This window comes from Eumetopias jubatus, unplaced genomic scaffold (assembly GCF_037043125.1).
Source record: "Eumetopias jubatus isolate StellerSeaLion01/CBP00866 unplaced genomic scaffold, mEumJub1_p1.0 scaffold_6, whole genome shotgun sequence".
Taxonomy (NCBI): domain Eukaryota; kingdom Metazoa; phylum Chordata; class Mammalia; order Carnivora; family Otariidae; genus Eumetopias; species Eumetopias jubatus.
In genome coordinates, this window is record NW_028274812.1 from 103201863 (window position 1) to 103229387 (window position 27525).

A 27525-nucleotide genomic window follows, 5' to 3' on the forward strand; every position below is an offset into this window, starting at 1 on the left:
TATCACAGACTTAATACTTTGGGGCACGACAATTAGGTTTTAAAATATAATAAAATGAAAATTCCAGGGAGGCTCATCCTAGTAATATTCCTTAAATAGTATCCTATAATCTAATTTCCATTTGGCCATTGGAATTTCCCAGCAAATCCTGGCTGAAGGGAAAAGAGGGAAAGTGTACAAAATATAAAAATATAATATAAAGAGAAAAGTGTAGTCACAATCAAACATCAACAGCAGTGAAGAGGCAAACATGTGAATAATTATGTCCATGAGTGATGCTGTGTCCATCTTCATACCTCTTGATGGATTTCCAGCACAGCAGAAGACTTCCTGACTGTGGTTACAGTGTGCAGCCTAAACACAGGAGAAGGAAAACGTAACTTAACATATATACACACACATACACATATTGTGTATGTATATCATAGCAGGCATGTCTACCAAGAAGATTATGAGCACAAGACTTGAATTAGAAGAGAAGGAAAATAATTCACTTTAAAACATTCAAAGTCAAGAAATCCCTTGAGTGGAGCTTTCCAAAAACAAGCCACTTATTCATGGCACATTTCCTATGCCCCAGTGAGTTTCCCATCCTCAGAACAAAATTCATTGCCTCCCTATTGACCTACCAGTCAGTTGGCTCTGTGACTTACCTACAAAGAGTGTTCTTTGGAAAGACAGCATTCAAACTAAGGTAGTCAGGAGAGGTTTATTAGAATGTCAATGCCAGAATTTAGGGCTTTGTTTTCTGTTCTGTATCTTTACTAAAATACTAGGAGTGTAAAATGCCTTGATCCTTCACTATGTACCCCCAGTATCATTTGATCATTTATATTGCATCTAAGATTGGACTAGCACCAGAAGTCTGGTTCCCCTGTCACTCAGTGGTCTCTGTGTAGGTCGGTGGGAGAGGCCTCTGACTACATGAGCTGCACTCCTAATGTTTTTCTTTCCCAGGCTCTGGTTCACTGGCTTTCAACAACAGCTGGGTACAAGAACCATCTGGGAGAATGAACCAATGAAACAGACTAATGAAGCCTGGGCCCAATCCAGACCAACTGAAGCCAAATCTCTGCAAGTGGGGTCTAGGCAGCAGTTTTTCAAAGTTCCCTACTTGACTCTAATCCACAGCCAGAGTGGAGAAGCGCTGGTTATGAAATACAGGAGACTACATCTGGATACCCAGATCTGATGAATAATAGCATTTCAAGATGGGCTCTTGACCATATTTTTTTCTGTAGTTCATCAGGTTTTACCAAAATCTCAGGGGACTCAATTTAGGGGGGGAAAAATGAGTTAACTTTTAATGAACTGTAAAAATTACTCAAAATTTATTTCCACAATCTCATATTCAACACATTAGCTTTTTTATTTGAATTCAGAATATTTCCCAAGAGGGTCTCCCATTATAAGCAAATTCATTTCAGAGCTCAGAAGAGGAAAAAACAAGGATATCAATTAATCTAGTTTAATTTGATTGAATTGTTCTAGTAGTGCATTAACCACTCTGGACTAGCTTCAGACCACTTCACCTCATTCTATCAGCCTTAATATTACCCACTTTCTTAGCTCCTTAATAATAACAAAGATAAAAAACAGAAAAAGTGTTTTTTGCTTCCTTGGAAAGTTCTTCTCTGAAACAGAGCCTTCCAAAAATCAGCAACTCATCACACTTCTTTAGTGTTCCAAACTTGAAAACCCAAGGACTCCTTCCTGCTTCAGCACTTACCGCCTGCCTGCTTTTTCCACTGAAAGCTTCGAGACTCTGGAGTAAGAAAACAGCATTTGTCTTCCTCCAGCAAAGCAGTTGTTGTATTTCATAGAAATGGCTAATGGAAGCAGGTGAACTGAACTGATTCTTGCCTGGCTGGCTTCTCCAAAGGTCTGTGGCCCCAAGTCACTGCCTTCCTCATAAATTTCTCTCTTTTCATTATTGAGCATTGAATATTTATGTGCTGCTCACACTTAAAAGCAAATGTACAAAACACAGAATCAGTCCAAGGCAAAATTACAAGGTAGGTGAAATTTGCCTTCAGCCATTCCCATCAAATTCCCATCATCTCTTTCAGAGGAAGAAATGCCCATTATTTTCTCCCACAACTGCTCTATTAAAAATACTCTCTCTAACCTGCATTCATAATAAAGTATTAATAGTTGATAAGGGCAAAGTGTTATTACTGCCAAAGTAGATGCATTTTAGCATTTGAATTTATTCAATTCAACAGAAAAGGCATTAACCACCAACAATGTGAAAGAAAAAACCCACTAACACTTGTTACCTAGCCCTCTCCAAACACGCATTTGGTGTAATTCTTACAGTTTCAAAAGATGGATGTTGCAATCAGCTCAGCTCAATTCTAGGCTCATTTTCCCAAAGATATGGAAAAATCAACCAAACACTCGTCTTTTACCTCCAAATTGTGTATTTCTTCCCCTGTACCACAACAACAATGACAATACTACTTTTTCTTAGTGCCTTTTCATTTTATTTTTTTTCATTTGATCCTATACCTACATGGTGAGGAACCTAAAGGTCAAAAGATATGTCACTTGCTCAAGCATAGTAAAAGAACAAGATAAAGACCCACATCTTCTCCTAGCTAGTTCTACCTTTTTTTCTCTTCTGTTTCCTACTTAATCAAGAAAAATAGTACCAAAAAATAACTAGACATCCAGTGAGTAAGAAGTAATAGAAATCAGAGAACCTGAACCTTCTCAACACCCCTCACTTCAGACCATGCTCTCAGGTGCCTGATCCACATTCCACTGCTAAGACTGGCCCTGAATGGACACAAAGCCCACACATCGTCCTCAACTCTTTACTCACCCTGAGCCTTTAGGAAAAATGGTGCTGGATCCCCAAACTCACTTGTTCATTTTATAGCAGAAATAGTGTAGACTGTTTGGAAACCCAATAGACCTGAATTTAAATCTCTGCTCTGCTACTTCCTGGTTGTGTAAGCACAGGCAGCTCACTTAACCTTAACCTCACTTGCACCTCCATTTCCTTATCTGACAAAGAGAAGATATAATAGGGGCTCTTGTGAAAATAACATAAAGAACATGTCAGAGAGTAAAAATGTCACCTCCCTTCTCTCCTTGCCTGCCCAAATCCTATACTTGTAACTAATGGTAGAAACATCCCAAACAGGAGAATCTTTTCTGTTGAGAGAAACTAATTTTGGACCAATGCCATGTGGAACCATACACTTGGAGTAAAATGGATTTGGTCCCAGATAAGGAAGAGTGAGAAATAGTGGCCGCTCAAATGGACATAGCTTCCTATCTTAGTTGCTCTACAATCAGAAATGGGATTACTTTTCTCATTATCTACCCATGACATCCAACCCAACATATCTGATGACTTGATTTCAGGAATTTTGACGAACAGAAAATCCTCTTTAGACTACTCCTAAGTGATGAGCTCTAACCCTAAGAAGACAGCATAGCAGAGTGGCTTGAACCCCACGGGATTTTGAAATAGTAGCATTCATTTCTGGCTTCTGAAATTTTACCTGAAGTCTTCCAATGATTTCTTCTTAGTTGCTTTCAAACCACCAGTTTGGCAACAGGCAAATTTGTAATCAATGACCTGGTAAATGATGGGGTTGTACATTGCTGCTGATTTTGCAAGTAGGGTTGGCACCACAGAGAGTTGTATGGGGATGGAGTCTGGCCTTCCAAAAGCTGACCACACAGAGACCACTGCATAAGGAATCCAGGCAATCAGGAAGCCAGCACAAATCAGCATTGCTACCTGATGAGGGAAAGCAATAGAACAGAGTCAAGACACCTGGTGGAAATTATGGGGGGGAGGAGAAGCAGTAGCTCATTTACACCCAAGAAAGTCTATTATTTGTCCATTTACCTTGCCTGTAGGAGACATTTCCTATGTGGACTTCAGAGATGTTCAGCCAGAAGCAGTTATTACAAAGACTTATCCCATTTACCACATCCTATCCATTCTTCACTCCAGAATTTGAATGTACCAAAAGACCCAAAGTTTAACCCTATAAAAGCTGTCAGATTTTACATTGGGTAGGAAATGATGCTAAGAAGACATCCATGCTCCTGAAATTTCCAGACTTCTCAACCCACATTGATGGAAAATATGTTCCATCATATCTGGAACTAGATGGAAAACATGTTCACATTGAGGAAATTTTAAATCACTCTTATTTGCCTCTACCCTTTTTGGAAATTTTGAATCTTTTTCTGCCCTTTTTGGAAATTTTAATATGAATCTTCTTCAGAGATTTCTGTTAAGTGTTACTTCTTTTGGCTCATTTTCTCAAGTGTGACACAGTGGCATAAAGCAAGACTTTTCCAGAAAGCACTTTTCTCTCTCACAAAATTATAATTACCTTAGGAGCCTCTTAACTTCCAGATCAAAGAATAATTAGAAAGAGGGTTTTAAATACCCTCACTGGTTTCTTACCATCTGCAACCCACTCCCTCTACTAATGTAGCCCTAATTAATGCCCTGTAACTACATACCTGACCCTATAAATTATCTCACTTGAATTCAACAACCCCTTTTTACCAAGTGCTTGGTGCCAGACACAATGCCAAGTGCTGTTGGGGACACCAGTACACCTTAGTGCCTGGCTGTAGCCCTCTGGAATACAAACAACTACAGTACAAGGAAGAATAGGAATTAAGTACCAGCAGAGGAGGACCAAATTACATGGTACGGGGCAAATTCAGAACGGTTTCATGAGGGACATGCCATATAACTTGCATGTTGGCAAGTTGAAATAAAGGAATGGTAGTAAGATCAGCATGAGCAAAGGCACAGGTATGTGAGATTTGCATAGAAACTAGCAAGTACTTGCTTCAGCAGGACATACACGAAAATTGGAATCATACAGCGAAGATTAGCATGGCCCCTGTGCAAGGATGACATGCAAATTTGTAAAGCGCTCCATATTTTGGGGGAAAAAAAGAGAAACTAGCAAGCAATTTACTTTGGCATACAAGATGAGGCTAGAAAGAAAGATAATATCCATGTATTCAGGGTTTTGTGTAACTTATGACCGGGCTGCCCTTAATTCCATATGCTTTGAAGCCCTAGTAGGTTTCTGAGCAGGAGACTTAATGAGAACCGTGTTGAGGAAGATTTACCTGTAAAATGAAATGGCACAGGAAGAAATTGGAGGTAGAAAAATCATTGTTTATTCATTCAATCAACAAGCATTATTGAGCATCTCCTATATGTTTTGTATCAAGGATAAAGCAATGAACAAAGCAGACACAATCCCTGGCCACATAGAATTTCCACTTTTAACAGGTTTGTTTAGGCAACAGTCTAAACAAGAAATGAAAGTGCTGTTCCTTTGAGTACTGACACTGGCAACTGAAGCCCAAGCTTTGGCGTTTATTTTTTTATTTTTTTTTAAAGATTTTACTTATTTATTTGACAGAGAGAGACAGTGAGAGCAGGAACACAAGCAGGGGGAGTGGGAGAGGGAGAAGCAGGCTTCCCGCTGAGCAGGGAGCCCGATGTGGGACTCGATCCCAGGACCCTGGGATCATGACCTGAGCCAAAGGCAGACGCTTAACGACGGAGCCACCCAGGCGCCCGGTGTTTATTTTAAACATGAGCTATTTCAGGTCCCAGTTAAGAGAGAGTGTACTAACTTCGAAGTATCTTTATACTATTACCTACTGTTTTTCTGTAAAATAAATAATGAAACGATATTCAAATTAGCACTCTGGGTAGTGGACATCTGCTTTTGCAAATCTACTATACGTCTTTCATTTCCTCATAAACTTTAGCATCGCCAGCATCCCTTCTACCCCTAGGCTGTTGTATGGAGCTGGCATCACATGACCCAAGCCTGACCAGAGGAGGCATGCCCCTAGCTACAAGAGCAAGAACAGGGATGGGCACATGACTAGAAAGAGCATCATCTGACCCATCTTTATGATTTTATAAGGAATTTGTAGGAAAAAGGGAGCTTCCTTTGATCTCTGAGTTCCCCAAAACCCAGGAAAGATGAAAAGATGGAGCTATCTGAGGCAGGCACCACATCCTCTTTCCCCATCCTCTTATTTAAGAAGGAAAAAAAGCAGTGTTCCCAACGTGAGAGTCATGACATGCTAGTATAGAGAATCAAGGATGAGGAATGAGACACAAAATGTTTTATTAATAACAGAGCAACAATATTTATGCATGCTTTTTTTTTTTAGAAATCCAAGTGGCTAAATTCTTTTATAACAAAGTCATTTCTATGCATGTGCATTTCAATATGCTTCCATGAGAACAGAACTATTGTATGCAGGGAATGATCCATAGCCCTATTTGACCTGCGGAACAGCCTGTCAGTAGGGTGTTTATCCTGAGAACCCCACATTTGTGGGCTGTGTCAACTAGAAGCCTGGAAAATCCACCATGTGTCTCAGGTTATAAAATTCCACCTAAGAAACTCAAGGCTCATCTCTAAATATTAACTGCAGCTGAGACACACCTCAGTTATATCCATTTCACTCCATTTTACAAATAGAGTCTAAATCTCAAAGAGATGAATGAAGTGAACCCACACCTCCTTCGAGTCCTGATGCCCTGTGTCAGGGTCCTGCAGCCTTACTTTAAGGTCCTGAGCCAAAATTCTTACCTGTGCTTAACAGTTATCAACCAGACCCAGATCACACATGCACTCCTCCCTCTCGCTTGCTTGCTTGCTTGCTTGCTTTTTTCCCACCTGTCTACAGAGGGTTACCCAGGAGAAATTGCATTTCATTTGGTCTATGAGACTTTTGTTTGTAAATGGAATGGATGCCTCAAGGCTCAAAGTGAGGGTCTTTTTTCTAAATCCCCAAATAAACAATAACTGATAAATAAAACTTGCTTTAGCAGATGTCTGGGAACTTAACATAGCTCCATCCTTTCTCTTTGGTGACTCATCTGATGATTTCACAGTATCTCAAAAGCTGTTTTCTGTGTTGCTGCCAAAGTCATTGACAAAAAATAGATTAGCACTTAGTCCATAATATTTTCTACATTTTATGTATTTTCTCCTTTTATGAGAGTGTACAATGGGGAGAGAAAGGACTTCAAACATTTGCATTATGTTATCCTTTTTAAAAGGACATCAGAGAATTAACCATGCTGTGGTTTTTAAACACATAGCGAATGAATCGTTGTGGTTTTTCTGATCAGGATAAAACTAAGTGCCTTAAATTGAATGACTAGAAATCAAGTTTAGAGCAGAAAGAAGGATAAAAGCCTAGATCTGAAAGCACTGCAGAATATTACTTTTTGTATTTGAAGTGAATACCAAGTCAACATGAGACCCATTTATTTTTTACGATCTTCTCCTGTTAAAATATACTCCACAAAACATTAAAACATTAAATATTAAAGGCATTTTAAGATAAACTCCATAAAAGTTACAAAACTTGCATGTTACACTCATTTTCCCAGTGTTTTCTACTCAAAGTGGAACATGTTTAATCTTTCATCAGTCTGTTATTTCCTCATTTCTGAGTGTGTCCCAATTTTCATTTTCCAAAATTTCTATTCCAAATATCCTTAAACCAGTTCTAGCACAGACATCTGTACCTGTCAGCTTTTTTCTAAGTTGTTTATTTTTTAATTTATTCACTTGTGTCACTGCCTTTTGGTTTACTGGAAAAACAGTAAAACTTCAGTTCTTAAATTAGGCAAATTTTGTGGGAAGAAATTCACAGAATATTTGCTTGGCTTCTACAAAGGAATCACACATCTGCAACCCAGTTCACTTTAAATATATCTTGCTGCAGAGGACTAAAGGATATCTGTACGTTCCAGCTACAGTTCAAGCTGGCATTAAGTGTCACATAGGCTATATTGTCCATAATTGATCAATTGATCAATTAAAGCAGTAATAGAACAATGGGATTGAAAGTAAATTCTCCAAATTATATAAGGCTCTGTCTTTGGGCCCAATTCATCTGAACCATTCCAGCAGATATGATTTCCAAGAAGCAAAGTCCTGCCCTCTCTCCGTGCAATAGTGCAAACATCATGGTTAGAGATACTCGGGTTTGGATTCCAACTGTGGTTCAACTCCAATGACCAGTGTGAGTGAGACAGAACACCTGATTCTCTAAGAGCTGGCATTTCAGTTCCTTGCACCAGGCTCCTTTGCTCAGATACGAGTAGGGCTTCAGCCAACGTTTGATGCTGTGTGCTACCTTGAATAATGAAATGGGTGAGAAGAGGACATGGAATTGATGTAGAAGTGAAGTTTACAAGGAGAGCCAGAAAGATGGAACAAATTCCCTACCAATAACAAGATTGACCACATCGCAGAACCAGCTAGACTAATGAAATCAAGGATATTGCAGTGGCTGGGGTGAGACCAGGTCACAAGAAGCAAGATCACTACATGTGTGCATTGAGTAAATGGCAGGGGAGTGTACAATTGACCAGAACATATGGATAGTAAGATTTGGTTTTCCTATCTTGAGTCTAGCTGGCAAGCACATGGATTTGCTCCCAACTAATCAAAAAAATAAAAGAGAGAGAGAGAGAGATGAAAGGATGGTAATGCAAGAGTAAAGGCCAGTTAGGAGGCCACCTCCCGCCATATGCAGGCAGCCTGCTGTTGAGTGACACTACCAATGGCAAAGAGGAAAGGGTCAACTTAGCAACCGTGACCTACTTTCGTTGGCCCTCAGTTCCTGGTATGTATAAAAATAAGGGTGATATTTAGCTTTCACACCATCTTGGAAGAAATAAAGTCATTCGACAACTCTAAGCATATCTAATTTGAGTTTCTTCCTTCCATTTTATCAATAGAATGACAACTAAGGCCAACTGTCCCAGACCCTTCATCATGCACTTAGAAAAAAAAGAATTCTGAGAGCTTTGCTGTTTCTACCATTATGTGAGCCCTGGGGGTGAGCCAAGTAGAAAATATTAATTTATACTTGAAAAAAAAAAAGACCTAGAAAAGGGAGGGGTCTGCACTTCCCCACTGCAATTTTCTCAAATCTTAAAATACCACTCTTCTATAAACAAGCAAAAGCTGTGATTGAAAGGAGAGGATGTAAATTAGTTTGTGTCACTCTGTACATCTGTGTTGCAGGGTTTGGGTCTAAAACTGAACAGAGCATTCCCCAATGAGGCAGCGGCTGGCTTTAAGAACAGGAAATACAAATCTCTAAGTATCTGGCTCAACAGAACAAGGGAGACTTCACTGTTCATTATAGATGAACCAAGCCCTTAGGGTATGGAAAGTGCTACTTGGTGGGGAAATGTACTCAGGTGGAGAGACCAGGTGGTTTTAGCAGTAAGAGCTATTGCTGTCAATCCAACCAATCTAGCGATTTTTATACAACTGAGAGTTTTAGAAGGTAACTTAGACAGCATTTAGTTCCCCTGCCCCACCTCCTTTCACAGATGAGAAAACCAAGGCCCAGCAAGGAGAAGTGGTTTGTCCAAGGTGAATCTGTCAAGATTCTGGGTCCAAGAAATGAACTTCGGCCAAGTGGGACAAGAAAAGGAATGGGTTGGTTAGGACAGAGCATCATTGGGAACACCGAGCCGACAGAAATGACACCCAAACTGATGGCCCGAACCAGCTCTAATGCAGCGCTGCTACTGCTGCAGCCATGCCCGGGGGAGACATCTCCCTGCCTCTCTGCTGGTATCACTGGCCCCTGAGACAGACTGGCTGGAGCCTAGGGTCATAGTCATACTCCATCTGCAGAGGAACCTTGGAAAGTCAATGACTGGTCCTTCTGTATCTTTTTTTTTTTATGTTATGTTAATCTTCTGTATCTTTTAAATTAGGAGTCAGCCTTTGCTTAGACATGTGGCTCCTCCCCTCCACAACCCAAGACTCAAAATGTTGGAAATTCCTCAACACAGAAATTCCAAACCCAGACATGGGTTCAGCCACTGGCAGCTGAAATAAATAACAAATGTCAGCTATGTGAGACTCCCAGTGGGCTCGTGGCAAAACTGGGATTGACCCCAACTTGAAATTCTTTCCTTCAACAAATATATATTTTATATGTATTTATTTATATACATGTATTTATATTTAACTTATATTAATATAATATAATTAATTATATATTATATTATTTATATCACATTATATTATAATGTTTAATGTATCATGTTTGAGACATTGTGCTATGTCCTAGGGACACAAAATGAACAAAATGATATGGTTGTCACTCCACAAGCCTTACTGACTAATGCTAAAGCCAGACATTGGGCAATAATCACAAAAATAAGTATGTAATTATAAATTAATTATAAATTATGACCTGCTCTAAGAAGAATATGTAAAGACAGCATTGCCCCATGGTAATAGGAAGATCTGAATTCAATTTGGGGAATGCTTTTCTGGGAAGTGACAATTAAGCTAAGAACACTTATGAGGAACCAGAGGAAATGAATTAATTAGTTTAAAAAATAAAAAAGCAATGCGGTTCAGCTTTCCCACAAACTGCCCTTAGAGTCCTCCCAGGCGGTTCTCTGAATATGAACCTTCAATGATAAATAAACTGGATGAGCAATCAAAAAGAGGAATCATGTGAGAAAAGCAGAGATTTACATTTATAATTTTTAAAAAGACTTCACGATCAATGTAAAATAACAAAGCAAAATAAAATGCCTGTCAGTTATAAAAGGGACAGAGGAACTCAAGCCAGGGATCAAGGGACCACTTAACACTCATCAAGGTAATTAGATGAACTTAATTTATTCAATTATGTATTCATTATAGCAATCTTGATTAAGCATCTAGTAGGAACCAGACAGTGAGGCTCAGTAGCAAACAGGATGTGTAACACTTGAGCTCACCTACCTACTACTTGTAAAGAAGGACAAGCATGTGTCTCAATAAAGTGAATGTGTCAAGTGCTCTGATGTCTTATTGCAGAGGGACTTAAACTAGCCAGCGGTGATCAAGAAGGCTTTCTGGTGGAAATAAAGGAAATTAGGAGAAATCTAGATGCCCAGAGGATCTAGACACTACTTATAGACCTGGAACTCATAGATAATCTATCTGTGCTAAATGAATAAGTATTAAGTACTAATCCATACAGCATAATAATATTTGGGAAAATTAGTCTATGCTTCTGGCATTTTCTTCCTGGGACTCCACCACCCCTCCTTATTAAAGCAGAAGCAAGAGTGTTCACTGCATTGTGTGAAGATTTTTTCAAGCAGAAATAACCAAAGAAGTAAACCATTCATTTCTCAGCTTATGAGTTTTAAAATAGAAATTTAAATCTTACAGGAGAGAAAATACTTGAGAGAAAGGGGTTTTGAGTATACAAAAAATGACGCTGAGTACCCACAGCCAGAAACTTGAAAGACCAGAGGCATTAATCTTACTAAATGGGAACAATTTTAGAGGGATGCACATGATTACAAGTTTCCCACCCAAGAGTGGGTAAGGGTCTACAGCTCGAAGGTGAGGGAGGACCTCAGAGGAGCCGGTAACTGCCCTTGAGAAACTGTCCTGATGCTACTCCACAGAGCTGAGCACAAGGGGCCAAGGATGGTGTTGGGGGAGCAAGAGACCCTTAACGCATCTGAGGATCTCAGAGCCAAAACTTGTGCCTTGCTTCGCAGGGTCCCAGCCAAGCTCACAACATGCACATGATGAATTGCAGTCAAAGGACAGGGAAGTAGCTGGAATTGCTGATGAACTTGAAGAGGGCTTCCAGTTGGAACAAAAAGGATGTAAAGTGACCCATGACAACTGATGATTGAGACCAGAAAGAAACTTAAATATCTCAGCAATACCAGAGGCAATAACTGACAACAATTAGACCAGGAGCCCCCACCCCTGACACCATGGAATTATAAAAGCCTCCCTAGAATTTATATATAGCCCTGGGAAGACAAGGAACACCCCCCAGTTCAACTGAATTTATCTTGATTGTTTAATATTAAGTTTGTTTTACAAAGTCATATGCAGGCAAATGAAAATGAGATGATACAGAGTCATAGAAATATAAAGAGAGTTTTTGTTTGCTTGTTTGTTTTTATTTCTTGGGCTTTTTTTGCATACCTCTATTGGCAATCTGTCAAGTTTCAGCCTGGTACAAAAGTCTAGCAAAACTATCATTCTTAAAAAATTAATTCAAGAGAAACTACAAAGCAGAGAGGTGGGATGTCAATTTTCAGGTGGATAAGACCAGACTGGCAAAATGCAGGCCCACATAATAACCCAGCCGGAAATCATTAGAGTACCCAGAAAAGTAAATGATTTTGATCCCAGAATCCAAGAAGGTGGACTTTAAGTAATAAGCTTTTAGACAAGGCTCTTCTAAAAGATCAGAAGCACCAAGTGAATAAGCAAACCACCAATCCTGAGAGGTAGTTGAATGGAGAGAAAGCTTCCTAAGACTATGAAAAGGTCCAGTGTGAGGTTGTTTTTACTTATTTTTACTCAGTAGAAAAAAAAATCAAGAAATTAAATGGTAATTGAAAACATTTTAAATTTAGCAGAGAAGATACCAAAATAGGAAAGTTGTGTTTATCAATGTGCGTTGAATTTTGATTTGTTTTTTGCGTAAGTGTTAATAATTAGAAGCATTTTATATTCAGGTTATTTTAATATAAGTTTTATATATACAAAAGAGGTACAGATATATTGTATAATATATAACATATATTATGCCATATAGACATTATATATAATATAATGTCATTTAGTATATGTCAGAAGAAGATATGTAAAAAATAAAATCATACATATGGATGCCTATGCTTTTCATTTAACATCTCTTTGGGCTGGGTGAGCCTGGTTATTTGATCTATACAGTCCAGTCCAGGTCAAGAAGACTGATAAGCACAAACCAAATTAAATGGTGTGTGCCAAGTTTCACCTTGCACGCATAATGAGCTTCAGAATCACTCACTAAACAAATTGCCCACCATCCAGAATACACAAAGAACCAGATGCTAGGGTATTTATAAAAGCTAGCTGTGGGTTGAGTTAGGCAACTCAACTAAAAGGAGAGCATATGATGAATAACACACTCAGAGAAACTGGAGAAGGACCTCACAGGAATGAGGATCTGGACTCGCTAATCAAGACCATCAAAATGTCTTGAGGCCAACACCATTGGAGGGTAGCAAGAAGAGAGAGGAAGTCATATGACATCTCAGCAGCTTTCTGGTATGCCAAACTGCAGGACCACAAGGTAAACTCAAACTGATCTACCAGTGTGATGGACATCACATCATTTCCTTGAACATACTTCCATAAAGTATTGAGAAGGAAAATTTTTATTATTGTTGCATTCACCTTGTTCTTAAAACAGTACTTGGTTCTGAGTAAGGTTTGGATTAAACATAATCCAAATTTAACTTGGATTCATTTATTTGGATTAATATTTTTTTTAAAAGTCACTTTTAAGAGCTAAAAGGAGAGCTGGAAATGAACTTAAATCATGACCTTGAATTTTATGGAAATATTTTTTTCTATTTTACAGGCAGTGATAAGATAAAAAGCATATTATGATTCCTGATCTTGTATTTTTGTCCAGGTAGAACTGCTCTATTATTAGATTATGAGTATAGATTTAGAGTAATGAAAACTTCCTTGGAGCTTTCTTTTACTCAGCATATGGAGTTTAGGAAGTAAAGGTCAACTGGAACCATTAAGACTCTCTAGCTCACACTGTACGATCAAGATATCCTTGTACCATCTCAAAACATCTGTAATGTGAAAAGAGGAATATTACCAGAACAAAGGCCCTGACTTACTACAAGTGAGCACAGGTCTGAAGGGAAATGTTACTATAGGTCTGAGACAAGTGGTCTCCAAATTAGGCTGTGAGGACATGTGAAGTTGGGATATCAATAATATGATTGATTGATACCAGAAGGAATGGTTAGAACTTCAATCCACATTTATTTTTTTATCTTTAAAAGTAAAATAGAAATTAGGGCATAATAATGTTAATATACAGTGTGATGGTATTAGCTGCATGTCATTTATATTGAGGTATATGCTGGAAAATATTTTGTTCAATATAAGGGTAAGACAGGACAAAAGTGGGAAGACCATTGCCTTATACTTTCCCAGAATTCCTAAAAGTTACAAGAGAATGAAGGAACTACAGTTTCCTTAACACCTTCTATGCACCAAATGACAGAATAACATGTTTTATCTCATCAAATCTCCAGCACAATCCGAGGAGATATTACTATTCCTGTTGCACAAGTGAGAAAATAGCGATTCAAAGAAGTTCAGTATCTAGCTCTGGATCACAAACTTGGCAAGTGTTGGTGATGGAATAAGAACCCTAGTCTATTCTCAAATTGTGTGTTTCTTTCCTCACATTACCGTATCTAAGGAGCCATCAGCTCTGAAACTAGCATTTACCAAGGGACGTGACCCTGCAGAAACTGCTCTTGTATTAAGATAAATTTCCTATAGGATAGTAGATGCGGTAAGCTCTTACTCTGTAAATAATGTGAGGTGGCAGAATGTCCCTAATCATGCCCACCAAAGTCGATACAAAACAGTATAAATACTGTGAGGTATTTTATGATGCATAAAAGTTATTATTATTATGACTTAAATAATTTTTGAGAACCAAGAATATCTTATTCAATAGAGAGAATAAGCTCCAAGTAGAGCCACGGTACAAATTTAGTAAATATTAGAAGTGTGTGTGTGTGTGTGTGTGGGTGGGTGTGTGGGTGTGTGTGTAAATGAGAGAGACAGAGACAGAAACAGGGAAAAGAAATACTACAAAGGTTTAGATAAATAATAGCACATTTCAAAAGTACATAAAGAATAGAGATTCTAAAATTCTCCCAGACCCCAACATTCCCTGTCCTCTTTGCCCTATGACATTTTAATTGATTAGAAAACCCCTCTGTAAATTATTACTATGGTTACCTTGGTCAGTTTCATTTCCAGCACATGGCTGCTATGTATCCGACTGTCGAAATGAGCTACTTCTTTAGAGGAGGACTTAACCTTGGCAATGATCTTCACATAGGAGAACACGATCACAGCCGTTGGGAGTAAGAGGCAGAAGAAGAGGATGTTCAGGATGAAAATCTGGCCACCCATGGAGGCCTGGGCCAGCCACCAGTCCAGCGTGCACGAGGTTCCGAAGGGCTCAGGAGCGTAGTCTCCCAGACCTACCAAGGGCATGGTGGTCCAGAAGGAAGCATAAGCCCAGATGACTGCCAGGCAGATGTAGGCGTGCTTTCTTTTCAGCCAAACCCCTGGAGGTAGAAGAAAAGCATTACCAGGATGTAATCTGCCCTACACCCAAATACCTCCCCTCGATATGTCAAATTCCACATCCAAAGAGTTATTCCATTGGATTCTGGGAGAAGTGGTCAGATAACTGAATTTTGAGGGAGAGTGGAGTGAAGGGAGAAAAGTTCCAGAGCGTGGGCCTTTTTCCAAGCGAATAAAATCAGAAGTGCTTTCACAGGGAAGGTTTCCACAGGCACGCAGGAGCCTCAGGAGGGGTAAGTGATAAAAGCTGAGGAAAGGGGACAGTAGGAAGATGAGAGGATGCCAAAGACAATGAAGGAAGGATCTTAAGAAAGCATCCAGAATGACCTTTGAGATCCTATCCAATACGGGGCCAGCTGGTAGAATAGAAGGACCAAGCCCCCAAAAGCATGTATTAATGGTTCATCCAAGGTAGACTCCTTTGGGGAAAGTGAGAATACATTGCTAGTGCCTTTCAATACCCTTCTCCATAAAAGCTTTCACGTCTCTTATCTCATTCATTCATCTTCCTAAGCGCTCATCAGTGGGGGTCGGTGGGCCACAACCATGACTGCGTGCTGAGACGGTAAAGTAGCTGACCCTGCTTCATGGGAGCAGGTTTTGAATCTTCAAACGTGACAAACCCAGCAGTCATGCTCACACAGCCATAGCAAGAAGGGTAGAGAATCTAGGTAGGTTGCATCATGTTCTGCAAAAGTAATTCTGTGAAAACACTTTCAGGAAAACAAAAAATGAGCTCTAGGTTTTTCAGAACTAGTTTCCATTGACCAAAAGAGATCTCCAAGAAGAACTGGTGTAGTCATCTAAGAAAAGCCATAGAGCACTAGTGATCCCTTTCCGCAGTTTACCATAACCACCAAAGACAGGGCAGCCTGATCTAGTGCTGCAGCCTCCTCGTGAAATTACCTCCACACACCACTCATCACCTCAAAGAGAAAGGGCCAGAGAAGTAAATCCTTACTGCCTTGGTTTTGGAGTAGCAGAGAAGAAATATCAGAACACAGTCAACCAAAGCCAAATGATCTCTTCAACACAGACTCAAGGCCTGCTTCTGCTCAGAGCCGTATGCAGTTTGGGAAGTCAGTAGGGCCTAATTCTTCTTGTTCTAGTGTTTGACCCTCTTCGTGTGCCCTTTCTAGATGCCCATGTTCTTAGCAGTAAAATGGAGGAAATAAGAATACATTGCTTACAGGTTTTGATAAGGGTTCGATGAAATAATGCAAGGCCTGATTTGCAAACTACAAAGGACTACTACATTAACACAAATTTTTACTCCTGTGTTTGTCTCAGGGCTAACAAGAAATATAGATTGCATCTATACTCTGTTGTCTCTTTTTTTCTTCAAATACATGGCATTTTGTATCATAAAATTCAAATTTCTCAAGCCCAACCAGAGTGAGGTAACAATCATGTAGCCACAATATATGTCAGCTCCTGATTATCCATTGTAATGGATAAAACATTGGCACGGATAATCACATATATTTAGGGGAATGTGCATACGCATACGTATAAGCATTTATGGTTAGGGTTACTTGGCGAGGTGTTGTATACTTACATTCGAGTATGGTGAAAGGCTGTCAAGTACAGGAGGGAGTAGATTAGTAGATTGGTTCTGTGTTGCTCCAGAAGTCAGAACTAGGACCAATGGGTGGAGGTTACTGGGAGGCAGTTTTGTCTCAATATAAGGAATAACATTGTAACAATGAGAGCAGACCAATCAGAGAATGGGCTGCCTTGTGCAGTAGTAAGCTCCCCGTCACTGGTCACTGGGATTATTCAAGAAGAGGCCAAGTGGCTGTCTGTCAGGGATGCCTTAAAACAGTTTATCACATTAATGGGAGAAAGGTCTCCATGTTCCCAAGCGGTCTTCTAATTCCAACATTTTAAGACATTGTGTAGAGGGTTTAATCATGAGTTAAATCAAATGGTGAAACCATTCTATTGAGGTTCAATCTTAAAAGAAGCTGGAAAAATATATACAGTTCCCATATGGAGTGATGCCCTGCAGTGATGCTGGGGGTGGGCAGTATCATCTCTTTAATGGATACCAAGCCTAAATTCAAGGAAATATTTAAAAAGCAGAGAAATCAAGGTATTCCTCATATATCCCCAGGAAGTTGAAATTCTGCCTTCTCATCTATAAAATCTGTAAGTATACTTATACTCTGCTTGATACAACCAAAACTAAGTTTCTAGAAAGTATAGGACTCTGAAGTCATCCAGAATATACATAATTGAATATTTTTATGTTATTGGAAATTCTGATTTAAGTTATTTCTATTGGAAGGGTTAAGCTGTTTAGAAAAAGAGATGCAAATTTAAAAAAAAAATGATTGCTAGTTCGTGAAGATGATGGTCCATGACCTTACCCTCCCCTGCATGGTTCCCTTGGAGTCTGGGACTATAAACTTTTAAAATATAAAGGAAAAGGGGCACCTGGGTGGCTCAGTCAACCGGTTAAGCATCGGTCTTCGGCTCCGGTCATGATCCCAGGGTCCTGGGATCGAGCCCCGAGTTTGGCTTCCTGCTCAATGGAAGGTCTGCTTCTCTCTCTCCCTCTTTCCCTCCCCCTGCTCGTACTCTGTCTCTCGCTCTCTCTCTCAAATAAATAAATGGAATCTTTTTAAAAAATGCTTTAAAATGTAAAGGAAAATTCTACCACATTGAGAGTATCAAGTCAACTTGATCCTTCCCACCTCAGGCTCCAGACCATCCTCCGTCTCCATGGTCACAACTGTTCTGATTGACAGATTAATAAACAGAGCAGCTTTCTCCAGAGGAAGCCAATACTATTCCCTGGTTGCACCTGGTTCTCAGTATTAAACGGAAGGGCCCAAATGCTTCTCTTTGGGATTCAATAAGTTCCCAGAACCCCAAGAAGCAAAAGTAATAAAAATTTATTTTTAACATGTTGAATGGTCTCATTATTAAAAAAAAAAATCTTGAGCCTCTGAAAACTTTTTCATACCTGGCTCTACCCTCATCAATGCTTCTAGTCACTCATCTTCCTACCTACAATACCACAAAAAGAGTGTTGAGTGATATTTCTGCGTGTGTCCTTTCTTGCCACACAGCTGCACAGCTTTCTAACTTGGATCTGGACTTTTTGGAATTCCCCATCTCTGAAATCACAGGGACCCTGAGGCCTAAAGGAGGATCAGAAACATCTTATAATTACACTTACCATGAGGGGAACCAGCTAAAACATCTCGGACCTAACATCCTTTCAATGCATTTTATTTCTTTGTTTGCATGGCAAAACACGGTAGAAGCTTACACAGATTATACAAGGAAATGATGTTTGCCAAAAGCACTGTAGCCAAACACCAGACATTCCTATAAAAGTGGCATTAAAAGAAATCTACATTGACACAGGTTCAAATCTTTAAACTTATGTTAGAACAAAATAGGCTCTAAATAGAGATACTCTTAGTCTCTTAGGTTATTAGTAATCTTTGTTCATTACCTATCGGTACAATATTTACAGTCTGACAATCCACTAGTTTTGACTATCAGGGAATGAGAAGCCTTCATACTTACCATACGATAAATAGCAGATTTTCAGATATCGATCCAGGCTGACAGCAGTCATGGTGATGAGACTTCCACAGCCAAAGAAAAATCCAGCCCATCCATACCAGCGGCAGCCAATCCAGCCAAACACCCAGCGGTGACAGAAGCAAGAGATGATCGTGAACGGTTTGCCTACAACTAGAGCGCCAAGCAATTTGTCAAGGGAAATGCCCTCCAGTTAAAGTTATCCACCTGCCTCAACTCACTCTTGAGTTATATTCTATTCAGACAAGAGATAGCTATTTTAGTTAATGTTAGGTTCAGTCTGTTTGCAACCAGACCCAGACTTCCGGGATTTAAACTATTCCTCAAAACAATAAAATAAGACAAAATCAGAAAGGGAGACAAACCACAGAGGCTCTTAATCATAGGAAACAAACTAAGGGTTGCTGGAGGGAAGGGAGGTGGGGGGATGCAGTAACAGGGTGATGGACATTAAGGAAGGCATGTGATATGATGAGCACTGGGTGTTACAAAAGACTGATGAATCACTGGCCTCTACCTCTGAAACCAATAATACATTATATGTCAATTAATTGAATTTAAATTTAAAAATATTAAATTGCAAAAAAATAAAAATAAGTAATAAATTATAAAAAATAAACTATTCCTCAGCCTCTGTTAGTGTTTTTGTGTTTTTTACTTTCTAGAAAGCATTGTTCTACTGTAATTTACACCTTGCACCCTTTGTAATCAGCTATTGTATTCAATCTTCGCCTTCTCGGAAGGGAACGTGCTGAAGAAGCTCTCCACGACCTATATGTGATCTATCATCTATCTATCTATCTATCAATCTATCTATCTATCCATCTATCTATCTATCATAAGGTTCCCTAAACTTATCACATTAGGAAAACCGAGTAACTGATACTCACAGGTGCCAGCCCTGCCCCCAGGTGTGTCCCTTCTTCAGTAGACAGAGGTACACCCAAGTTCCTGTTAGTGTAGTCAGTTAACACATATTTCTTAAATGCCATCTGTAAGTCAGACACACATCTCCTCTAGTTTGTCTGGTTGTCTAGGTAGCTAATTTCACACTCCATCTTGCTGGACTGTGCACCCCCCCATTAGGGCTTCCTAATCCCAGTGGTCTAGCCCGTCTGTCAGTGAGGAAACTGAGTGTAAAAGAACTGTTTCTTATTCATTATCTAATTACTCAGTGCCTCTTATGTAACAATCACAGCAAGGTGATAGGGGACAAAGTGGAGGTCAAGACTGACAAATGTATTTAATAGTAGGGAGGGCAGATAAGAGAAATACATAATTTGTAATATAAGATCTGATATGATGGAATGTTAGTCATTAGCGCTGAGAAGAAAAATGAAGCAAAAGGAGATAGATAGAAATTGTTGTTTTATATAAAGGGATCAGGGAAGACCTCTCTGAGAATGTGACATTTAGGGAGATGTCTAAATCACTGGTAGAGATCACAAGTAAATGTCTAGAGGGGAAATATTCTAAGCAGAGGAGACACGAACTCAAAGCTTGAGCTAAGTGTCAGCTGGGTGGGTGCTAAAAGCATCAAGAGACAAGTGAAAGTGACTTGGATGGAGTGAAATTAGTGTCCATTGTGGCTGGGACTATTTTCAGCTTCCTTCTGGAGTGGAGCCTTTGGTAAACCTTTGTAACGTCATCTAGAATCTGTCTCTCTTCTTCACTTAATAGTTCTGAACCTGGCTGCACACTAAAATCACTGGAGGAGCTGTTTTGTCCTGCTTTGTTTTGCTTGGTTTTATTTTACTTTAAATATCAATTTCCAGGACTCTCACCTCCAGAAAGTCTGATTTAATTTATCTGGAGCAAGCTCAGGCATCAATATATTTCAATATACTTTTTTTGGCTCCCCAGGTGATTCTAATACAGATACACAATTGAGAGCCACCGGTATGTAACCACAAATATTAGTTATATAGATGAAATACACCTGGTCTCTACTATACACTTCAAGGTGCTTATAATGGAATATAGTTGACCAAGGAAAAAAATAAAACAAACAAAAATGTTTAAGGTTTATTGGAGTATAAAATGTATTTGAGATACTCAAAGTTGAAAAATGATCTGGGTTCATCCGCAAAAGCTATCACATGGAAGAAAATGCTTTCTTGCTGAATTACTCTGAAGACACAGGCAGAGTAATGAGGTGGTTTGTGCAATTCTAGAGCAGATTTGTTTGGTGGAAAGCATTTTCAGTGTTATCAGACCACTTAAGGACATTTTTATTCAAGCTTAGCCTAATTCAGCCTTAAATATGAACCTGGTATTATTCGCTGGTGAAGGATGTGGATGAAATGGTAGGTTTTATTCGAGCATTTTACGTTCAGTACCAGGGAGAGAGCCGTCTGCACTCAGGAGAGGAGGCCGGGGAAAGCTATCATTCATGTTGCGACACTGCCATCGTGTGGCTATTACTAAAATTGCAGCCATTGTGCAACCTTGCAAATTGCCTGGGGTTCTTTTCAGCTGTTTTCATCCCAGGAGGCCTGACACAATATGCTTCTCTTAATGTGCATGTGCACTTCTGACAAGAGCTCATGATATTTAAGCCTGTCCATACTGAGTAAAGCCTTCCCAAGTAACAAACACCATGCAGACTCTCAAGAGCAACACATCTGCTAGTGATAAACAGTGACTCTATAGGGAAAGGCTTACTTACTGAGCCTTGTTTTTGGAGATTGGCAGCAGCAGAAAAATCCACTTATGAAGGGAGAAACAAATATCAGAAAACATTTTAAAAAGGACGTTTAGATGGGGAACTGCTAAAAGGTTTCCAGTGGAAAGAGGAGTTGCTGTGTGCTGTCCACACTCAATTTCCCCAGTTCTAGTAACTTAAGACCATACTCCAAACAGCAGAATTTGGGATCCAAAGGTACGTTTGAGTGTATCTAGGCAATCCTGGGACTTTATAGATGAAAGCAAAGGGAGGCTACTTATCCAAAATCATTTATATTTATAAAACTTAATTACAGTTAAAGAGAAATTTTATTCCAATTCCTCCTTGTCTGGGTTATCAGAGAAGCCAAAGAAGCAAGAAATAATCCAGTGGTTTCCAATTTTGACCTCATATTAACTTACCTGATAATACCAACTTTAAATATCATGATGCCCAGGTAACATTCTCAACCAATTCAATAGAAATTTCTGGGTATAAAACCCAGCTGTGAAGTTTTTTGCTTTTCTGTTGTTGTTTTGTTTTGTGTTTTTTAAGTTTCCCAAGTGGCTTTTTTGTGCATCCAATTCTGAGAACGACTGACCTGGAGGCTTCCTATGCTTGCAATCAGTCCCGAAGCCACACTTCAATGTACCAGCAGGTCAGCTCTCCCGTCTTCCTATACTCACCTCTCAGACTGTCTTTGCCCATCATTTAAGCTTCAAAACCGAGCCCCTTGGTGTTTATTTTAACAGAGTCCCGTATGGGTGGCAGGGGTGTAAAGGAGCTCAACACAGCGATCTGTAAGTTTCTGTCTTCTCAATCATTTAGCCAGTACACTTTGAGGTGTAACATTACAAGGTATCATGCATCATTCCAAATTGTCTCCTTAGCATCTAACGTGCTCAGCACACAGAAAGGACTCAACAAATGTTAAATGGATGAGCTCTTTAGCCTGACGACACTCCTTTGACTTACCACAACCTCTGTAAAGATGATTGGTGAAGGGAGGAGGTAAAGGAGGAGGTGGGGGAGGGGTGATCTCTGAGCCAGTGAGGACTTTAGAATGGGGCACAGCTCAAACCCCCAAAGAAGAAACGGTTGTGTTACCTGAAATGCCCAGATCACAGATTGCTAAATTGATAGTCATTATTTCCGCAGGTCTCAGCTTCTTCTTTCGTCTAGAAGACATATAAAGGACATACCCGTTTCCAAATGTGGACAGAATCCCTACAAGGAAAAATATAAATTCCCATTGTCAGCACTAGGATTTGGAGTTCACTCAGATATGAAACACTTCTCAATTTCAAAAATGGACACCATAGATTTAGAGGGTAGTGAGAGGACTCTAAATAAAAATCTCAATTAAGAAGATGAAGTAAAAAGCATGAGTTGCGAGTGACAGGTGAGGGATGGGTTGCCTCCAAAGGGATAGGAGTCAGGGATTATAAGGCTGAACTTACCCAGAAAAAGGAACTGCTAACTTCCCAGTGAAGTTCAGGAGGGGGTGGGAATCCCCATGGTCAGTTCTTGTACTGGCCCCCAGCATGGAGTATTTCCTCCGCCATTTTTACCGATTATTGGCTCTATAGAACTCCCTCCCTCTAAGAAGTAGGGTTAACCCCTTGGCTCTTGGTAAATTCTGAAGCTGAAGTGACCCCAACCAGACGAGGTGCTTTCACTATCACTGTGGACTGCTGAGGGAGCACCAGCATTCAGGAGAGGCAGAGGCCAGAGTGGGCTGGCATAACCCCCTGCAAGGAAAGGGTCATCTCCAGGAGACACATCCCAGGACTTTTTGCCTCCTGAGGACACATGGACGCTGGGTGTCTGCAGCTACTTCTGGACTAGGTATTAAGGGGAAGTAGGTGACAGTGGATAATATGAGCTCTCCCCTCCCACCAAAGGGAGAGAATGTGACCCTCAACCCACCAACCTGCCAAAAATGGTATAAATGTGTTCCCACTTTTTTATATCCTTTTATTAATGACTAGTTGGCTTTGGCATTACAATGATACTGTTCAAAAGTTCTTACAAACCCAGTTTAAATCCAAAAAGACCCAATCCCTACTGACTTTATTTAAGAAAAGAATACACCTACTTCCATAGCTTAACATGTAGAGTAGATTTCTTCAGGAATTCTTGCTTCATAGTGTAGCTGTGTATAAATGAGAATCTGGTACAGCTGCCTTTAGTAGTAAGGAATAAGGAGAGTATTAACAGGAGAAACCCAGATTTTTCTATTTTAATTTCTACTTCTCCACCACAATTCATTTTGGGGGCAAGGAAAGAAATGTGTGTTTCAGCTGATGGTATGAAACCACCAGGAACGAACTGCATTGTGCTCTTAGGAAATTATGAATCCCTGGAGTCAGAGCTGCCTAATGGTCTGTTAAAACCTCTTTAGCTTTCTTAAGACAGAAGAGGAAAAATAGACGAGATTATGGAGTTCTAGAGCAAACCAACTAAAATGAAACCTACAGCTCATTAAAGGAAACCAGCTAGCAAGGCACACTGGGAAATTAATATGCATTGAAAGTAATATGGCTTAAAGAATTTTAAACAAATGCTTTCTACTTTGTATCCAAGAAGATTAAAAACAATAAGCATACATATGCAGTTGATACACAAAGCTCCTTTAAACACCCTTTGTCTTTCTACTTCTTTTGAGAATATTGGTTTTCTTATTTTTCCTTTCTTAAATTATCTTTACTAGTGTTTCATAAGGCTTTACCCAGTGCCCAAAGCAGTATCAAAAAATAGTCAACTCTCTATGAGCTGCATGTAGATGATTCCTATAGGCAATCTTATCCATAGGGGATTATCAAGAGAATGCAAACATTTTTGATGATAGTTAAGGAAAACAAGATTAAGAAGCTAAAGGCTAAAGGCAGGGGTGGGGGTGGGGAGGGACATTTTTTGATTATCAAAATCCTGAATCTTTCTAGGAATACAAAATGATGAAATCTCATATATAGACTGTTAATAAACCAAGTATCTATAATAAAAGAGTTGAAGGGTGGAAATGGGTCTCTAATTTATTTCTCCTCTATTCCAAATTCAGATTTATCTTTTCATCTTCCAGTTTTCCCTAAGACTTCCAGGACTTAACAAAACTCACTGAGAACATCATTTCACTCTGGTCCCTTAAAAAGATATCTGGGCATATCCCCATACCTATCCTAGGAGGGGTAAAAACCAGACATAGCACCAAGTCCAAGACTGGGTCTAGATGAGTCCAGATCCCTCCAAATGACCCTGGCCTCATCCTGAATGACTGTTCTGGAACATGTCTTTGGCTCCACCCCTAGCTCCCTGAGTCACCTGATGTTCCCTTTGTTTGGGGACTCTTTTTGGACCTATTTTTCTAGCTTCACCTCAGCATGCCCATTTGAGTCTGACTGTGTATTTTCCTTCCATCCCCCCATACAACAAGGGAGAAATTTTCCTGATTCCCCCACCCACCCAGCCTCATTGCCTCTCTTCCTGAGATCTTCCATACCAGGGTGGGGAATGGACTGTGATCCCTCTCCCTCTTTTGTTTATCTGGAGTGCTATTTTTTAACTCAATTCTTGCAATTGATTGAGACAAATTCAATTTTTAAGATGTCAATTTTTCCGCCTTTTCTGATAATTGAAAGTACTTATGTTAAATGAAAATGTATTGTGGGTTTTACTACCAGGTAGTCCCTGTGCACAAAGAGACCTTGCCCATTTCGTTCACTGTTGTATTCCCAGAAACTTAAACAGTGGCATGGAAGGAGCACTCAATATATACTTGTGTTTGGAAGGACATGAGGGTCCATTTATAAGAAACAGAATTTAAATGAGTGTGGTAATTGCTAATCATAAAGCCAAGGACCCAGGGAATCCCTTTGCAGTGGAATTTCTGATTCAATCTCACCAATTCCTTTTGCCTCAAGCACTGACCATAGAGGTGTCGCCAGACTTTTCTAATGATTTTTGCTAATTTCAGGAGGTTAAACGAAATTCTTAGCCCATAATAAATAGATGAGAGAGAGGGAAGGAGGGAGAGAGAAAAGGAGAAAGAAAGAGAGGGAGAGAGGGAGAGAGAGAAAGCTTGACCCAAATCTGAAAAGATTAAAGGCAGACACACCTAAAGACATAACCCACCTGTGCACTGGTGACCCAAATTTAAAACAACAGTTTTAAATTTAAGAAGTTTTGTGGTCGAATTCTAATTGCCTAGACTAATGCTGTCCAATAGAAATACAATGTAAACCAGAAATGTGAGCCATATGTATTTCAATTTTTTTCTGGTAGCCACATTAAACAAAGTATCTAACCTTGTACAGGCAAAATGTTATGGGTTTGACGTGTAGTCAAATTGTTTTAATTAGTCATGAACTGTTTCACATCATTTTCGCTAGTGCTAAGTCTCCAGTGTCTCGCGTATATTCACACTACAGCACATCTTTTGGACAAGTCACTGTTCAAGTGCTCAGCAGCCACACGTGGGCCACGGCATTGGATAGCATAGTCTGGAAGCAGGTGCACCGTGTTTTGGATGATGCACAAACTTTTTGACCCTGGGCTGACTCCCATTTTATTACCAATACATTTTTTCAACTCTCACCAAACTCACTTAGTGATGCCATCATAGAGCAACTCTACTTTAGGTGCAGCAAACTTAGTGTGTCCATTGTGACCACAGCCCGGGGACTGTTTCCTCATTTGTGACAAGAGGAGGCTGAACTAGGTGATTTCTAAGGTCCGTTCTGAGCCTATCATCTTATGATTATATCAAAAGCATTTTTTTAAGTAAAAGCATTCTATTTAAATAAGATATCATTATCATTAATTTTGTTATTCAGAAGACAAACCTAGTCCTAAAGCAACCAAAATAGTCTCAAGATAGATGATTTCGTTGTAAAACTTCTTGAACTATCGAGGAAATAATACAGATAACCGAGTCATTTCTATGAAACATTCACTGAACCCCACAATGCGGCCCCCATCTTCTACCTTCCTCCCACTCTCCACCTCCAGTCAAAATATCTGTGTCAGTTTGTGAATCCTTGAGCAAAATCAATATATCAGCCTCTGAATTTTCTAGATGCAGTCTTTATACAGAAAAATAAAGGAAACTTACCAATTATTGTTAAGTAAAAGCCAGCCACTAGATCCGCTTCCCAGGAAAGTTTGGAAGCAAAGGGGTCCCCTTCTTGAAGGTAGTGTGGCAGGTGCTCATCCTGGGGCAGGGCAGTGTGGTTTAGCGCCATGCTGTGCTCAAGGGACAGGAGTCTGGAAAGCAAATCAGTAGAGATGGCAACAGACCCAAATAAGCCAACTTGAACCAGCTCATAACCATGCCCCCCTCTTTTAAAATGAAAATGCAAGTTTCTGGGGTCATGCTTGATTCCCTAATTAATAACTGGTGAGTATTTTAACACTCTTCTTCAAAGACCCAAATATGTCAGTATCCAGCTATTCAGTGTGCACATTGAGTATCCAAGCCTACGTTATGTCGTTTCTTTATCATGCTACTCTCTTATGTCATTTTACCCCTCCCTTGGGTGAATAAAATACTGAAGGCCAAACCCCATCCATTTTACTGTTGCTTAGCAAGTTTTATAAAGGGCTAAGCTAAGAGAAGATATTTATAGGGAGTGTACATTACATCTGATGTCTATATAGATCTCTACATCTATACATCTATATGTAAAGGGGGAGAGAGGGAAGGCATTCCATCAATATTTAAAATATATTATAAATATATAAAATGTTTTCTAATTTGCCAGAGTATGATATATTTTTAATTACCCAAATTGCCCAGAAGAGCACCTCTATTGGTTATATGTTCCGTGAGTGTTAGAGGTTTTCCAAAGAAGAAATAGAGTCATTAGTTACTAGAGCATTGAATACAAAGGAACATAGATCTTCACTAAGTGAAATTAAGAACTAGGAGATTTTAAAGGATATATTGAAATTTTTAGAAATGAATTCAATCTTGGCTGTGACTCACAAGGCTCATGCACAGGAAGATTTGGGTTGCAAGTTTCCTAAAACAGAAAGCAATTTCATTATTTCCCACCACCACCCCTTCAAATCCATTTC

The 27525-nt window shown here is 39.5% G+C and overlaps 1 protein-coding gene and 1 non-coding gene across 2 annotated transcripts; one reads left to right on the plus strand and one right to left on the minus strand.

The window, feature by feature from the left end:
• Window positions 1-290: 290 nt before the first annotated feature.
• On the minus strand, window positions 291-26690 carry OPN5 (opsin 5). The gene is made up of 6 exons (XM_028097509.1): window positions 26561-26690; window positions 22558-22677; window positions 18768-18938; window positions 14871-15205; window positions 3516-3757; window positions 291-354 (listed from the first exon to the last, which is right to left on the minus strand). Exons 1-6 carry the CDS (start codon window positions 26688-26690, stop codon window positions 291-293), a joined length of 1062 nt encoding a protein of 353 aa, XP_027953310.1.
• LOC114204688 (U6 spliceosomal RNA) lies at window positions 4828-4934 on the plus strand. Its single transcript, XR_003608216.1, has one exon. It is a non-coding gene; the product is annotated as a U6 spliceosomal RNA (small nuclear RNA).
• Window positions 26691-27525: the final 835 nt, after the last annotated feature.

Coding starts and splice junctions, on each gene's coding strand:
- OPN5 (XM_028097509.1), bottom strand. CDS start 26,690: ATGGCGCTAAACCACACTGCCCTGCCCCAGGATGAGCACCTGCCACAC. Junction 22,678..26,560: donor CTTTTACTTAACAATAATTG/GTAAGTTTCCTT, acceptor TTTTCCTTGTAG/GGATTCTGTCCACATTTGGA. Junction 3,758..14,870: donor TGGAAATGAAACTGACCAAG/GTAACCATAGTA, acceptor TTCCCTCATCAG/GTAGCAATGCTGATTTGTGC.